This window comes from Lampetra planeri, chromosome 35 (assembly GCF_965212315.1).
Source record: "Lampetra planeri chromosome 35, kcLamPlan1.2.h2, whole genome shotgun sequence".
Classification (NCBI taxonomy): Eukaryota; Metazoa; Chordata; class Hyperoartia; order Petromyzontiformes; family Petromyzontidae; genus Lampetra; species Lampetra planeri.
Window position 1 is genome coordinate 5,229,822 of NC_136141.1, and position 14,555 is coordinate 5,244,376.

General features: G+C 52.9%; 1 protein-coding gene across 5 annotated transcripts in view; it reads left to right on the plus strand.

Annotated features, from left to right (window-relative positions):
• The first annotated feature begins 6,397 nt into the window (after window positions 1-6,397).
• Window positions 6,398-14,555, plus strand: part of LOC144730316 (uncharacterized) — a 41,150-nt gene continuing 32,992 nt past the window's right edge. For 3 of the 5 annotated variants that reach the window (XM_078611038.1, XM_078611042.1, XM_078611043.1), the window contains exons 1-2: window positions 8,555-9,040; window positions 10,012-10,531. In XM_078611038.1, the coding sequence (XP_078467164.1) occupies window positions 10,348-10,531 (184 nt within the window). In that variant the 5' untranslated portion in view covers window positions 8,555-9,040; window positions 10,012-10,347. Of the gene's footprint in view, window positions 7,005-8,554; window positions 9,041-9,075; window positions 9,473-10,011; window positions 10,532-14,555 lie in introns of those variants that run through there. The other 2 variants (XM_078611040.1, XM_078611041.1) reach the window with 2 other exon arrangements.

A 14,555-nucleotide genomic window follows, 5' to 3' on the forward strand; every position in this document is an offset into this window, starting at 1 on the left:
TATGTTTGTGTTATATTTTGTGTTATGCTGGTGCTGTGTTTTGTGTTATGCTGTGTGTTGTGTTATATTTGTGTTATATTTTGTGTTATGCTGGTGCTGTGTTTTGTGTGATGCTGGTGTTATGTTTTGTGTTATGCTGATGCTCTGTTTTGTGTTATGCTGGTGTTATGTTTTGTGTGATGCTGGTGTTATGTTTTGTGTTATGCTGATGCTCTGTTTTGTGTTATGCTGGTGTTATGTTTTGTGTGATGCTGGTGTTATGTTTTGTGTTATGCTGATGCTCTGTTTCGTGTTATGCTGGTGTTATGTTTTGTGTTATGCTGGTATGTTTTGTGTTATGCTGGTGTTGTGTTTTGTGTTATGCTGGTATGTTTTGTGTTATGCTGGTGTTGTGTTTTGTGTTATTCTGTGTTATGTTGTGTGCGGTGCTGGTGTTATGTTGTGTGTGGTGCTGGTGTTATGTTTTGTGTTATGCTGGTGTTGTTTTGTGTTATGCTGTGTTATGTTATGTGCTATGCTGTTTTGTTGTTTTGTGGTAGTTTGTATACCGTTATGCTGTTATTCGGTGGTTGTTGTTGCGTGGGGATGACGCGGCTATGTTCCTGTTGACTTCTGCTCTTGTGCTGTTACATAATTGCGTGGCTGTGTGACCTGCTGCTGGTTAGTTCTGGTGCGACAGCGCATGTGGTGGAATTGTGCCGCCTTTGGCTGTGTCACGGCTGCTGTTGTGAAATTGTTGTTGAATTGTTGTTGTTGAGTTGTTGTTACTGTGCAAGCCCCGTACCACAACAGCTCCGCACCACACTTTGTTGACATTCTGCCCGTTCACTGAGTCTCAAAACACTATTTTTAGGAGGGTCCTGCCAGGCTCTCGCATGAGTTTCGTGGGGGGGGGGGGTAGATGTGAGATTGTTGCTGCTCCTACTGCTGTGTGTGTGAGATCCCAATTGAGTAACTTGCTGGTGATTTCTCACTATTGCAATGTTTGACCACAACCGGTAGGTAACGCTGCGTGTGGATGTTGTTTTAGCTTCTTCGCCCGATGTGTGTGTGTGTTTTAAGCTGTGCAGCAGCTCTGCGTGCTGTTAAATCACTTCACACAACACGCTCTCAGTGTAAAGTGTTGTTTATGGTCGGTGTGTGTGTGCTGGACGTGTTTATGATTGCTTTGTGAGCTTGTTCTGCGTTTAAATGTTTCGGTTCTGAAAGAGAGATTGCATCTCCGTGAGCTGTGTCTGCGGCGGTGCGGCGGTGAGCGCGCTGAGCTACGAACCTGGCCACGCGGGTTCGATTCCCGCTCGCGGCCAACATTAAGTGACGATTATCTGAACCGTTCCTGGGTCTCCCCCAAGGCTGTAGCCATGGAGTCAACATTGGGGGGGGGGAGAAAATCTTCCAGGGGGTCTGGGGTCCCCCCCCCCAGAAAAAGTCTAATTTTTAAAACTAATTTCCTGCCTAAAATAGAGAAAAAATTGACTAACACACAGGATGGACTTTTTTTTATATTTTTTTTACAATAATGTCTAATAGTGTATTGTATTACATTACTCTTTTTTTCTTTTTGACCTTTTCTTGTTTCATTGTATGTAATGGCAGAGATTAGGGATTAATACATTACAAGCATAACCACAATTATATAAACAGAAATGTATTTTATAGCAATATATTGGGGGGGGGGGGGGGGCATTTTGAACATATTTGAATATTGGGGGGGGGGGTGTGTGTGTGTCCCAATATATATTATAATTATGGCCTTGGCCTCCCCTACGTCGACTCGGCCTCAAATGAGCACCTGGTGCAGTGGCGTGTATAAACATCGCTACTAGGAAGACAAAGGCGGCCGGGCGTGGTGCTGGCCACCAACCCCCTCGTGTGCCGTAGGTGTAACTTGCCCCAACAGTCTGTTCAGGCTGTACAGGGGGGGGGGGGGGTCGTTGTCTCTGCGTGTTGCAAGGTGCGTGTGCTTCTTGTTGTGGTCACCACGTGTCGCACTGACGTGGGTCCCGCCTACCCTGTTTAGTGTCTGCGTGCGTGTTTGGGTGTGTTTGTGTGTATACATGTAGGAGTGTGCGTGGATGTATTTGAGTGTGTGAGTGTGCGTGTGTGCTTTTGGGTGTGTGTATGGTTGGGCGTGCGTGGGTTTGTATAGGAGTGCGAGGGGCGTGCGTGAGGATGTGTATAATAATAGGTGTTTCAACGCGTGCATCTGCGTATGACGCCAATGTGGGCACTCGCCTCTCTGTATAAACAACATTGTGGGGGTGGGGAGACAAAGGCGGACTGGGCGTGGTACTTTCCACCGCACCCTCTCCTCTTGTGTCGCCATGCCCGCTCTTCACAATAGGTGCTCGCTAACAGCCCTTGCCCCAACAGCCCGTGCCGTAGTCTCTGCGCGTGTCGCCGTGCGTCCGTGCCGTGTTCTCACCGCATGATAGGTCCCCTCTGCATCCACAATTAAAGCGAAGCGGGTGCGTGTCGCGGGGGGGGGGCTGCGGAGAAGAGGGGGGGGGGCGAGGGGGGCGGGAGACGCGCTATTAATAATAGGGGGGCGGTGCAGGCAGGCACGGGGGGGGGGTCACCTTCACAAGGGCCATTCCGGGATGGATGAGAAGGGGGAGCGGGGGATGAAGGCGGGGGGTGGGAGGGGGGCTTCTGGGTCTCGTGACTGCGGATCTCTCCGCGCCGTGACGCAGCTGAAATTTGCGGAGAGAGAGAGGGGAGAGGAGAGAGAATGGAGAGAAAAGGGGGGAGGGTGGAGAGAGAGCTAAGAGAGAGAGCGGAGAGTTCGGGGGAGAAAGAAGAGAATAGGGAGAGTGTGGAGAGAGCGGGGAGAGATGGCGATTAGCTCTGTCGTCTCGATACTTGCATCTGTCTCTTCTGTCGTAGACTGCATACCAACGTGGACCCACACAACACACTTCGCAGGGCGTAGCTACACTACAGTTCTAACGCACACCACCACCGCGCACGATACCACATATGGACCACACGACTACGCGCATACCACGGACTCAGCACACACCCCACGCACACACCACTCAACACGACCACGCACACGCCCCACCATGCAGAAACACACAAGCATGCACGTGCAAACATCGGCACGAACACACGCCCCACACACACCACCACCACCACACGTACACGTGTCGCCTCCTCGACACGCTGGAGTTAGCGCGTTGCTTCGCGAGAGTTCGGAAGGCAGACAGGTCGACGGATCAATTGACGCACGCACTGAAATTGGCAACGAAGTTGATTGATGTATTCAACTGCCAATAACTCGCCACTAGCAGGGAGCGGTGGCGCAGTGGTTAGCACACTGCATGATCAACAAGAGGGACCTGAGTTCGATCGCCGGCCACGGCTAACATCAAGGGCTAATGATATCATCTGGTCAAACAATCCCCACGACCCACACGGCGTGGGAAAGGCCGGTGTATTGACAGAATGGATGTCCATCAACATTACAGTACTCTAAAACCCCACTACAGAGAGCATAATGAGTGTCGTTGTGTAATTGCAGATGTAAAACCTATTACCCGTGACACAACAAGGGAAGGGTGGTCGAGTCACGGCTATAATGTATGGAGAAAGAATAGGGAACAAAAGAATATGGATAATGGGAAATAAGTGAAGGGAGCGAGAGAAACGGGAGCAAAGGGTCAGGAGAGATGAGGATTGGAAGAGGCTATACAACAAGGACCTCGCCACTGCTGTTGCACAGACGAGCAGCAGCGTCTGTTTTCACAGGGGGAGGGGCGAAGGGAGGGATTCACAGGGGGAGGGGCGTGAGCGCACACACAAGCCACGTGATTTACAGGGGTCTCGGTGATTTGAAATGTAACTAATCTTGATTTGAAGCTTTCGTGACTGCAGGGATCCATACTCTTTGGTTCTTTCGGTAAAGTCACGTAGACAAAAAAAATAATAAGAGATCACGACGTTTCGATCGCCACACAAGCGGTCGCCCTTAGGTGACCACTTGTGTCGCGATCGAAACGTCGTGAGCTATTATTACTTTTCTACTTGACTTTATATGCAACTGTTTCATTAAATATAACAGATGTGTTTACCTGCTGCGATATGGATCAGAAACGTGGGCATTGACAAAGAAAATGGAACATCTGAGAAGTGCGCAAAGGAGGATGGAGAGAGATACGTGCTGGGAGTCGCACTGAGCGAGCGTAAGGCATTGCAGTAGCGAGCATATGCAGGTGAGAGAGACACTGAAACTGTGAAGACGAGTGAGTGGACTTGGAGCATGCGAGCGACTCTACACCGGGGGTGATGATGAACGACGGACGAGACTCACACCGGAGTGGTGGCTGAATGAGCAAACACGGACGAGAGGACGCGAACCGCGGAGATGGAGCGATTAAATCAGCCCATGTGTGCCCTCCGATAGAGGTGGATTGTTGCATCGCGGGACCGTGATGGATGGTCGGCGACTTTCGGAGGCATTTAACCAGCAGTGGATAGATCGTGGCCGATGATAGAAAAGGTATCGACATTTGGGTGGACTGGAAATTGATTCATAAATCCATCTGTGCGGAGCTGTGGGTGTTCTACCCCTCGTAGGCCCCCGTGATGGGAGTGTGCGTTGTTATGTGCCACTGTGTAACGGTGTCACTGTGTGAGGGTTATTGTGTCGCTGGGAATCCACATATATGCATAATGTGACATAACTTGTGATTCCTAAGTGAGGGGGGGGGGCCCACTTCTCCCCCACCCCCCGCGCCTCACAATGCCCTCAATTGAGTACGGGGGGCGAGGCGGGGGGGGGGTGCCCCGCCCCACCCCGCCCCCCACCCCACCCCACCACCGTCTTTCGGAATTCGCTCTGTTTCCTATCAGGGCAGTGGGGGGAGGGTGGGCGGGGGCATTTGGGGTCGCTGAAGACGAATGCACGCCCACTATTTGGGAGAGTGATGGGAAAGGGAGGAGATGGAACGAGAGAGGAGAGAGGGAAGATATAAAACACAGAGGGGAGAGGGATGAGTTGATGACGGTGAGTGTGAGATGCAAATTGGGGAGAGGAGAGGGGATGTCATAGGGAGCTTGGTGGCGGGAGTGGGAGAGCGAGGGTAGAGGAGTCAACGGAGAGGAGAGGAGGAGAGTGATAGAAAGAGGACAGCATCTCCACGAGAGAGTGAGAGGAGAGAGAGCGAGAGGTGGGGGTTTTACATAAAGCTAAGTTAAAAAATGTAAAAAAAAAATTACGAAATGATGAACGAAGCAAAGTGCCGAATACACCGAGCATCTTCTTGTTTCCACTGATCCGTAAAAAAAGAGAGGAGAGAGTGAGAGGAGAGAGAGGGGGGGGGGTAGATAAGGCGAAGTGAGAGAAGAGCGTGGGAGGAAAGGATAATGATGGGAGAGTGGGAGGAGAGATGAGATGAGCGAATGGGAGAGAAGGAGGGAGCAGAGATGAAGGGAGGAGGGATGGGGAGAGTAGTGGGAGGAGAGTGGATCGAAGAAGGGCGAGGAGAATAGGAGCGAGGGAGGGAGGGGGGATGAAGGGAGAGGAGGGAGAGCGCGTGGGAGAGTGAGAGAGCCGCTAGGAGGAGGAAGAGCGGGGTGTGTTTGTGTTTGATTCACGCGTGGGACTGGAGTAGGTGAGTGCTGCGTGTGCGTGCGTCTATGTGTGTGTGTAAGTGTGTTAATATGTGCGTGTAGGTGTGCGCTGGTGTTTACGAAGGCGCGCAAGTGTGTGTACGTTGCGTGTGCACGTGTTTGTGCGTGATGGCATTTAGAGTGTGTGGGTGAGTGTGCGTGGAGATCTGTTGGTGGGTGCGATTGCTTGTAGGTTTGTGTGCGTATTAGGTGTGTCTATCTGTGTACGTGTCGGTAGGTGTGTGTGTGTGTTCATGTGACTGACATTTGTGTTGCCAGTATGTCCTCGAATTAACGTGCCCCGCATATAATGAGGGAGGGTGTGCGGGGGTCGCTATGGGGAGTTGGGGACCTCCCAAAAAAATGGAAAACATTAAAAAGTCGCGCTCCCAGATATCAAAACCTGGACAGCGCTCAGAGACAGAGAGAGAGAGCATTGCCGACCCAGTGCAAGCTCTGTGGTTATGAAACAGTGGCATCGTCAGATCGCGCGTCTCGGAATCGGATAGCGATTGTTGGTGGTTCAAGTTGCGAATTATAATTTTTTTTTAATTACCCCAAAAAATTTACATTATATTTCAAATGCGTTACAAATGTTTTTTTTTCTCACCGGTATGTAAGTCGGTATAAATAAAATGACAACAAGCTGTAAACGTGCTGCATTTCATGTTTGTGGAAATAATGTAACGGGGTTTTGTCAAGGCGACGGATATTCCCGGGGGGGGGGGGTCACCCGATCAGCCCCCCCCCCCCCCCCCGTGAATTGTCCGAGTTTTATTCGGGGACACGCAGTTTGTCGTGCGTGCTGTTTGTGATGTTTATGGCGCTGTTGGTGGTGGTGTTTATGTGGCGGAGGCTCGTGAAGAACGCTGCTGCTAGTGGGAATTTGGAAGGCAGTCGCCCTCCAACAACAACGGAGGGCAGAGGAGCGACGCTCACAACAACGAGCGCCGCGCATGGTGGCTAAAGCATAGCAAGTTTGCACAGTGGGGGACACAGGTGGTGCATCGGCCAGTCGTCTTAGTCGACCCATAGGCACCTGGGTCTGTCCGACGACCTGCCAGCGGGCGTTCGACAACACTTCACGTGACCTTAACGTGCACATAGCCTGGTACAAGCGCCGTGGTGACGTCACCGCCACTTAGTGGCGAATGGCGGTTGTTGTTGTTTATGCTGTGATGTAACGTCTGTGTTTACGGTTGTGTTGTGCAATTGATGTTTACTCACTCTGTGATGGGTGTATCGTGTTTATGTTTACGTTGCGATGTGGCCGTCATGCCACGGTTGTGTGGGATTGATGTTTCCGTGATGTTTGTGGTGATGTTGCAGACGCTGTGCTCCAAAATTTGCCATCAACATCATCATCATCACTTGCATCATTTACGATAACGGTAAGCATCTTGATGATGATGGTAGTCGTGATGATGGAAGTGTTGATTATGGTAGTGATGATGGTATTCATGATGTTGATGGTTTTTATGGTGGTGGTGTTGATGTTTGTGTTTATTATGGTAGTGATGAAGATCATGGTCGTAATGATGTTAGTATTGGTGATGGTAGAGTGATGATGATGGTAGTGAGTGATGATGGTTGTTGGTGATCATATTAGTGAGTGATCATGGTGGTAGTGGAGTGATTATCAAAATGAGTGGTGATGGTAGTGATGATGGTGATGGTAGTAGGTGATGATGATAATCGTGAGTGATCATGATGGGAGTGAATGACGGTAGTGATGGCGATGGTAGAGTGATGATGATGATGATGTGGTTAGATCTCACTCGCCACTGACGTGAGACGTAGCCGGGAATGGAAGTCGTGTGTGTATCGCAGCGCGCTAATCACTGCGCCACCGCTCCCCAGACACAAACACCGCTGCGCAGATGTCTTCGTGGCCTGTGCATGAGTCATCGCCGGATGACTTCAGCGCGTTTGGGGAGCAGGGTGATGGGGCGAGGGTGATCTGAGGTGATGGGGGAGAGGGTGATGGGGGGGGGATGTAAGGATGATGGCGGAGAGGATGATGTAAGGATGATGGGGGAGAGGGTGATGGGGGAGAGGGTGATGGGGGAGCGGGTGATGGGGGAGCGGGTGATGGGGGAGCGGGGTGATCTGAGGTGATGGGGGAGAGGGTGATGGGGGGGGGATGTAAGGATGATGGGGGAGAGGATGATGGGGGGGAGGGTGATGGGGGGAGGGTGATGGGGGAGAGGGTGATGGGGGGGGAGGGTGATGGGGGAGAGGGTGATCTCAGGTGATGGGGGAGAGGGTGATGGGGGGGAGGGTGATGGGGGGAGGGTGATTGGGGGGAGGGTGATGGGGGAGAGGGTGATGGGGGGGAGGGTGATGGGGGGGGAGGGTGATGGGGGAAGAGGGTGATGGGGGAAGAGGGTGATGGGGGAAGAGGGTGATGGGGGAAGAGGGTGATGGGGGAAGAGGGTGATGGGGGAAGAGGGTGATGGGGGAAGAGGGTGATGGGGGAAGAGGGTGATGGGGGAAGAGGGTGAAGGGGGAGAGGGTGATGGGGGAGAGGGTGATGGGGGAGAGGGTGATGGGGGAGAGGGTGATGGGGGAAAGGGTGATGGGGGAGAGGGTGATGGGGGGGAGGGTGATGGGGGGGAGGGTGATGGGGGGGAGGGTGATGGGGGGGAGGGTGATGGGGGAGAGGGTGATGGGGGAGAGGGTGATGGGGGGGGAGGGTGATGGGGGGGAGAGGGTGATGGGGGAGAGGGTGATGGGGGAGAGGGTGATGGGGGAGAGTGATGTAAGGTGATGTCGAGAAGGTGATGTAAGGTTATGGGAGGGCGATGGAGGGTAATTTAAGGTGAAGTATGGAGGGTGAGTGGCGGGTGTGCGGGAGATGGTGTGTGATGGGGGGGGGAGAGCACAGTGCATCGGGCACTACGAACCCCAGCTCCCCGAGATAAATTCTTAGCCACGGCAAACACCGACCCGCACTGACTCGTGCGGTGATGTGTGGTCAATCTACCCACGTGGTCAACGCGGCATGGGGAGGGGTTTCATCCAGCAGTGGCTATAATTGAATTACAATGCGACATCGAGACTGACTGATCTCGCTTAAATTGGGAATCATCGGTGAGTTTAGCCCACATACTTACGTAAGGTGATGGGGGAGGGTGATGTCATCAACATTAACCCTCCGTCACCCCCAACATCGTCTTGAACCACGCCTCTCATCATCGCCATCCGCTCCCCGCACCATCAACATTATCAACCCCTCCCCAATCACACATATCATCAACAACCAATCATCCACTCCACCCCCACCATCATCATCATTTGCTCACTCCCCCATCATCATCATCATCCCCTCCCCCATCACCCCCATCCTCAAAAAGCCCCCCTCCCCTTCACCCTCCTTCCATCACCGACTCCCCTACCACCCCGCCTCTCTGGGCGAGCCCACGTGGTAAGTGCAGTTCAGTACAGTACTCGCGCAGTCTGCAGCGCAGTGTGCTTGCTCCCTTTGCATCTCGTTGCTCCGCTTTGCACCCCCCCCCTCATGCTTCTGTACCTCCCAGATCGTCCCTGCACCTCCCCGATTCGTATTGCTCCCTTCCACACCTCCTGCTCGTTTGCTTCTCCCGTCATCTCTCTGCCCCCTCCTTCTGCACAGCTCTGCTTCCCTTGCAACTCCCCGCCTCTCCCTCTACTTCCTTACTCCGTTGTCCTTTTGCTCCCCTCGCCTATGCTCGCCCAGCCAACTCCATCCCTCCCTTGGGTCGATTCGGCATTAAATGAGTGCCTGGTGCAGTGTGTAAACATCAACACTTGGGAGACAAAGGCGGTCGGAAGTGATGCTGGCCACCCACCGCCTCGTGTGCTATGCCGACCTAAATAGGTGCTCGCTGACAATACTAGTCCGAACAGTCTGTTAAACGCTATATCGGGGATTTTTGTCTGTTCGTGTGTAAAGAGTCATTGTTACAGGTGTATCTAGTAGTAGCTTTTGATATTGTGTAGTAGCGTTGTATAGGTGTGTGTGTGTCAGGGTTTGGTACAGGTGTGTGTGTGTGGTACAGGTGTGTGTGTGTGTGTGTGCGTGACAGGGTTTGACTAAGTTGGCACAGTAGGGGGCACAGGTGGTGCATCAGCCAGTCAGCTCGGTCATCTCGGTCAGTCGACCCGTGGCACCTGGGTCTGCCCCGTGACCTCCTGCCAGCGGGCGTTCGACACTTCACGTGGCCTCAGGGTGCACATGGCCTGGCACAAGCGTCGTGGTGACGTCACCGCCACTTAGTGGCGAATGGCGGTTGTTGTTGTGTGACAGGGTTTGGTACAGGTGTGTGTGTGGTACAGGTGTGTGTGTGGTACAGGTGTATGGGAGTCCAGTCGGGTGATCCTAACCCGGCACTCTCTCATTCACTTTCCCACTTTCAGGCGGGGGGCCCTTGGGCGCTTGTCTGTGCCTCCATCGCATGACGTGCCCAGGGTGAGAGCCCCCCACGGTGGGAGCGAGGTCCTCACACTCCAGGATCTATCGGCGATCCAGGCTCCGGGATTCTGACTCCAAACACCCGAGGATCAATAATTCCAGGTTCCAGGCACCGACGCTTGAGGCTACCAAAGTCCCAGCAACCAAGACTCCAGGCTCCACAAGCCAATAATCCTCCATGCGGCGTGCTCCAGGCCCTGAGGCTCCTCCAAGCTTTGGAATTGTGGCTCCAAGCTCGCCACACTCCAGACTCCTGTCCTAAGACTCCAGAATCCTGGAGCATGGACCCCCAGGATTTCTCCACGCCCGGCTCCGCGCCTCCCCCGCCGCTGAGTGCGGGGGGCCGGGTATCCTGTCATCCCGGCCCCGCTGCTGGCCCCCCTTCTCATCTTCTCTACACCCCACCCAAGTACCTGGCGGCCCCCCACTTGCAACAGAAGCCCCTGCCCAGCGCGCACCCCGCAGGTGAGATGCGGGGGCCCACTACCCCCCCCCCCCCCCCCCCCCGTAGCGAACGCGGATTTTTAAATCCTTTATATTAAGTTCGCTTGCTTGCTTAGGACCGTGCAAATCTTTCGGTCGTTTTTGAACCCACTTCCCGTGATCCAATCGAGCTGATATTTTCCACACAGACTCGTTGTGCGTGACAATTGATGTTCGTGAAGAAATGTTTCCTAAATTTTACACTTTTTAGGACAAAAATATTATATTTAATTACCAATTGCTTAATGGTGCAATGCAATCATCTGACCCATAGGTGGTAGCCATCTCAAGCCAGAGGACAAGAGGACTCTAGCCGCCACGCATATAAAGGATTTATAGTGAAAAATTTTGTTTTTACGGGTTATACTTATTACAGGTGTGGTTGGGGGTGCACGGTCCTGTGTGTACTGCAGCCGAGCCTGGAGCTTGTCAAGGGGTGGATTTAATGTGGTTGCTGGGAGATTTGGAAAGTGGAGCTGGGGGGGGGGTATTGGTTTGCTGGGTGGGTGCTAGGTGTGTACACGCAGACACGTGTGTTTTTGTGTGTGCGCGCACATGGGAGTGTAGCGGTGAGCGCTACGAAAGCCGGCGACCCCAGTTCTATTCCCGGCAACGGCCAACACCGGGTGACGATTATCTGACCCGGCCCGAGGTCAACTCTGCCTCCAAATGAGTCCCTGGTGCGGTGCGTAGGGAGACGAAGGCGACCGGCCGTGGTGCTGGCCACACTCCCACTCGTGTGCCGTGCCGGTCTTCATGTGTGCACTTGCCCTAACAGTCTGTTTAGGCTGTACGGGAATCTTTATCTTTTTACACAAACATTAGCCATGCTTTAGCTCGCACCACAGGACGTGACTGCACACGTTAGCACGCGTGCACGCTGGTAAACACGCGTGTAACCCCACATGCTAAATGGTGGTGGTCTATTATAATCGCAATCTCATGATTACATTGTCCTAAAACACGAGTTGAGCCTTTTGCGCGGATATTAATTATTTTAACCAATTCTATGTTGGTGTTGGCGCTCGTGCCTCTCCACGGCAAGATGTGCGGAGATGTTAAATACCTCTCCTGGTACACAGGAGGTCCTGGGTTGGATCCCAACCCTGACGCCTGTATATTGCGAGTTTTAATGTCTCTCCCCTGTAGTATCATGGATTTTTCTCCGGGTCCTCCAGTTTTTCCCTCCCACATTTAGAATCGACATGCGTTTTAAAAGTTGTTTTGTTGTTGCTATAAATGTCCACGTGGTGATGAACCACTTGGTAGTGCTATCATTTGTCGCTTTTGAAAAAGAGTTGCATAGATCGGTGGGCCTTGCCTGGTAATGTAACAAAAAATGTTTAGTTTAACTTTAGGAAAAGCGTCTTGAGACTGAGGCTCTCCTTTTAGAAACAAGGGTCGTATATAATAATGCCTTTTTTATATCGAAGGATTCCACGGTTTGATCGATTTTTTTCTACTCCATAGTTGACCGACTAAACGTAGCTACACTCGTGCACAAACCCGAACACGTGTACACACAGACTCGTGTAAACTCAACACGGACAGATTTGCCCCCCCCCCATCCGTATAACCTTAACCGACTCTTAGGGCAAGTGCTGTTAGCGAGCAACTAATGGGGGGGGGGGGGGGTGGTTGGCCAGCATCACGCCCGACCGCCTTTGTCTCCCCAGTGGCGATGTTTACACACCGCACTAGATGCTCATTTGAGGCGGAGTCGATCTAGGGGGGAGGCGCAGGACCGGTTCAGATAATCGTGTGTGTACATGCGGTAGTGTAGCGGTTAGGGCGTTGCGCTATGAACCTGGAGACCCGGGTTCGATTCCCGCTCACGGCTAACACCAGTGACGATTATCTGAACCGGTCCTGGGCCTCCCCTAGGTCGACTCGGCCTGAAATGAGTACCTGGTGCGGTGTGTAAACATCGCCACTGGGGAGACAAGGGCGGTCGGGCGTGGTGCTGGCCACCCACCCCCTCGTGAGCCATGCCGGCCTTCATAAGTGCTCGCTAACAGCACTTGGCCCTACAGTCTGTTAAGGCTATACGGGGGATCTTTATCTTTATGCACTTGGGCAGGTCCCCCACGAACCCGCCTCTCCCCTTGTGGTATACACTCGCATGTGCGTTCACGTGTGTGTGCGTGTGCACACACGCACACGCATGTGTCTGCACCCACAATAGATTCGCGTGGAGGCGCACAATCTCACCCCATGGAGGTCGTGGTTTTAGAAGAAGTGAGGGGGTGGGGGTGTGAGAAGATGGAGAGGAGAGGCGGGTTTCGTGGGAGACGTGCAGAAGAGGTAATGAGAGCAGGAGAGAAGACGCGGGAGATGGGGGGTGAAGGGGAGGCGGAGATGTGGAAGAGGACGGAGGGAAATTGCAAGAGGAATGAGAAGAGAGCGGTGGGAGAAGTGGAAAGATGGTTTTGCCAAACCCGATGCAGCGGCGAGTTTCACGAGGAATCTGTGGGGGAGCAGCAATGTGGCGTTAATGCCCCCCCCCCATCCCTGCTCCCCCCCTCGTATAAGGGAATGAGGAGCCTGGTAGGGGAGGGGCTGTTGGGCTTACAGGCTCCTAACCCCTCCCCTCCACCCTCAATATAAAGCTTCCACTCCCCCACCCTCCCTTGTGTTTGCACTTGGGGTCTAAACTTGAACCGCGTCGGGCGAGGGGGTAGGGGACCCCTGTCTGGCCGTGCTGCTGCTGCTGCGGTGGGGGAGGCGGGGTCATTCGGGGACACGGGGCGTGGGAAGGTGGTGGCGGTGGTTTGATGGAGGTGGTGGATTTGGTGGTGTCGTTGAGATTGCGGGGTGTGTGGTTGAGATGGTGGGCAGTGGATTTCTGTTGATGGTGTCGATTGGGATGGTGGTGTGGTGTGGATTTTTGGCAGCTGTTGTGGTGGTTGTCTATGGTAGTTGGCGAGTACAGTAGTGGTGGTGGGAGGTTGTCGTGGATGTTGCTACCGTTGTGGTGAACAGAGTACAGTTGTGGTGGTAGTTGTGTTGTGTTGGTGGCGGAGGTGCTGTGGTAGCGGCTATTGTCGTGGTGATGTGGTTGTGGTGGTGATCGGGGGAGAGGCACCACAATTGATGTAGAGTGGGAGAGGCCCGTAGAGGGGGTGGAGAGGAATGCATTGAGAGAATCGGCCTCTCCCTGTACCCCGCCGCGACTCTCACGGGCCCGAGTGAGAGCGTGCTGTGAAGGAGTGTGTGTGTGTAATGAGTGCTTGTGTGGGGAGCGGTGGCGCAGTGGTTGGTGCGCTACAAACCCGACGATCTCGTAGCCAAACATCGGTGACGAATCTTCTGAACTGGCCCTGGCACTGCGTCTGAAACGTCGGCACTCTCTCTCGCCCCTCTACCCGCCGGCGAGACTAAGAAAGGTTCTGGCCACACCAACACCACTTGCCCCAACAGGCTGAGGCTATACGGTGGCTGGCTTTGTCTTTGTGTAATAAATGTGAGTGTAGAGAATGTTGTACGTGCGAGAGATGTTTTTTTTAAATCTGTAACCCAGAGGATGTCGGAGATGGGAAGCGGTGGTTTGGTGCGCGGCCTTGGAAACTCTGACCTTGCGTTTTTAGATTCGGCGAGTGATTATCTGAACCTGTGGTTTGACCTTAACCAGTCACTGGTTGTTTTTTGGCGGTCCCTCCTACCCGTGCTGCCCTGAATAGGTGCTTGCTAACAACACTTTCCCTAAAACGGCCTTATTTAAAAGCTACACGGGGAATAATAGTTGAGGGTTAGGTTTTTAGTGCGTGCATTTATGCACTTGGAGTACTGTGCATAGAGAATATGAACTTGTATTTTGCTTTTGTTAGAGCTACTGAGGACGGGGTCTCAAAGCAGCCGGCTACAAATCGCATGATTTGACGTAACTGATCAGAGTGCAACACGTATCCTTGTCAGAAATCCATTTCGACTGCAGGAATCTGCAGCATGGAGGTTGAACACTGGATAGAAACTAAACAAAACATTATCCGATGCACAAGTTTGTACT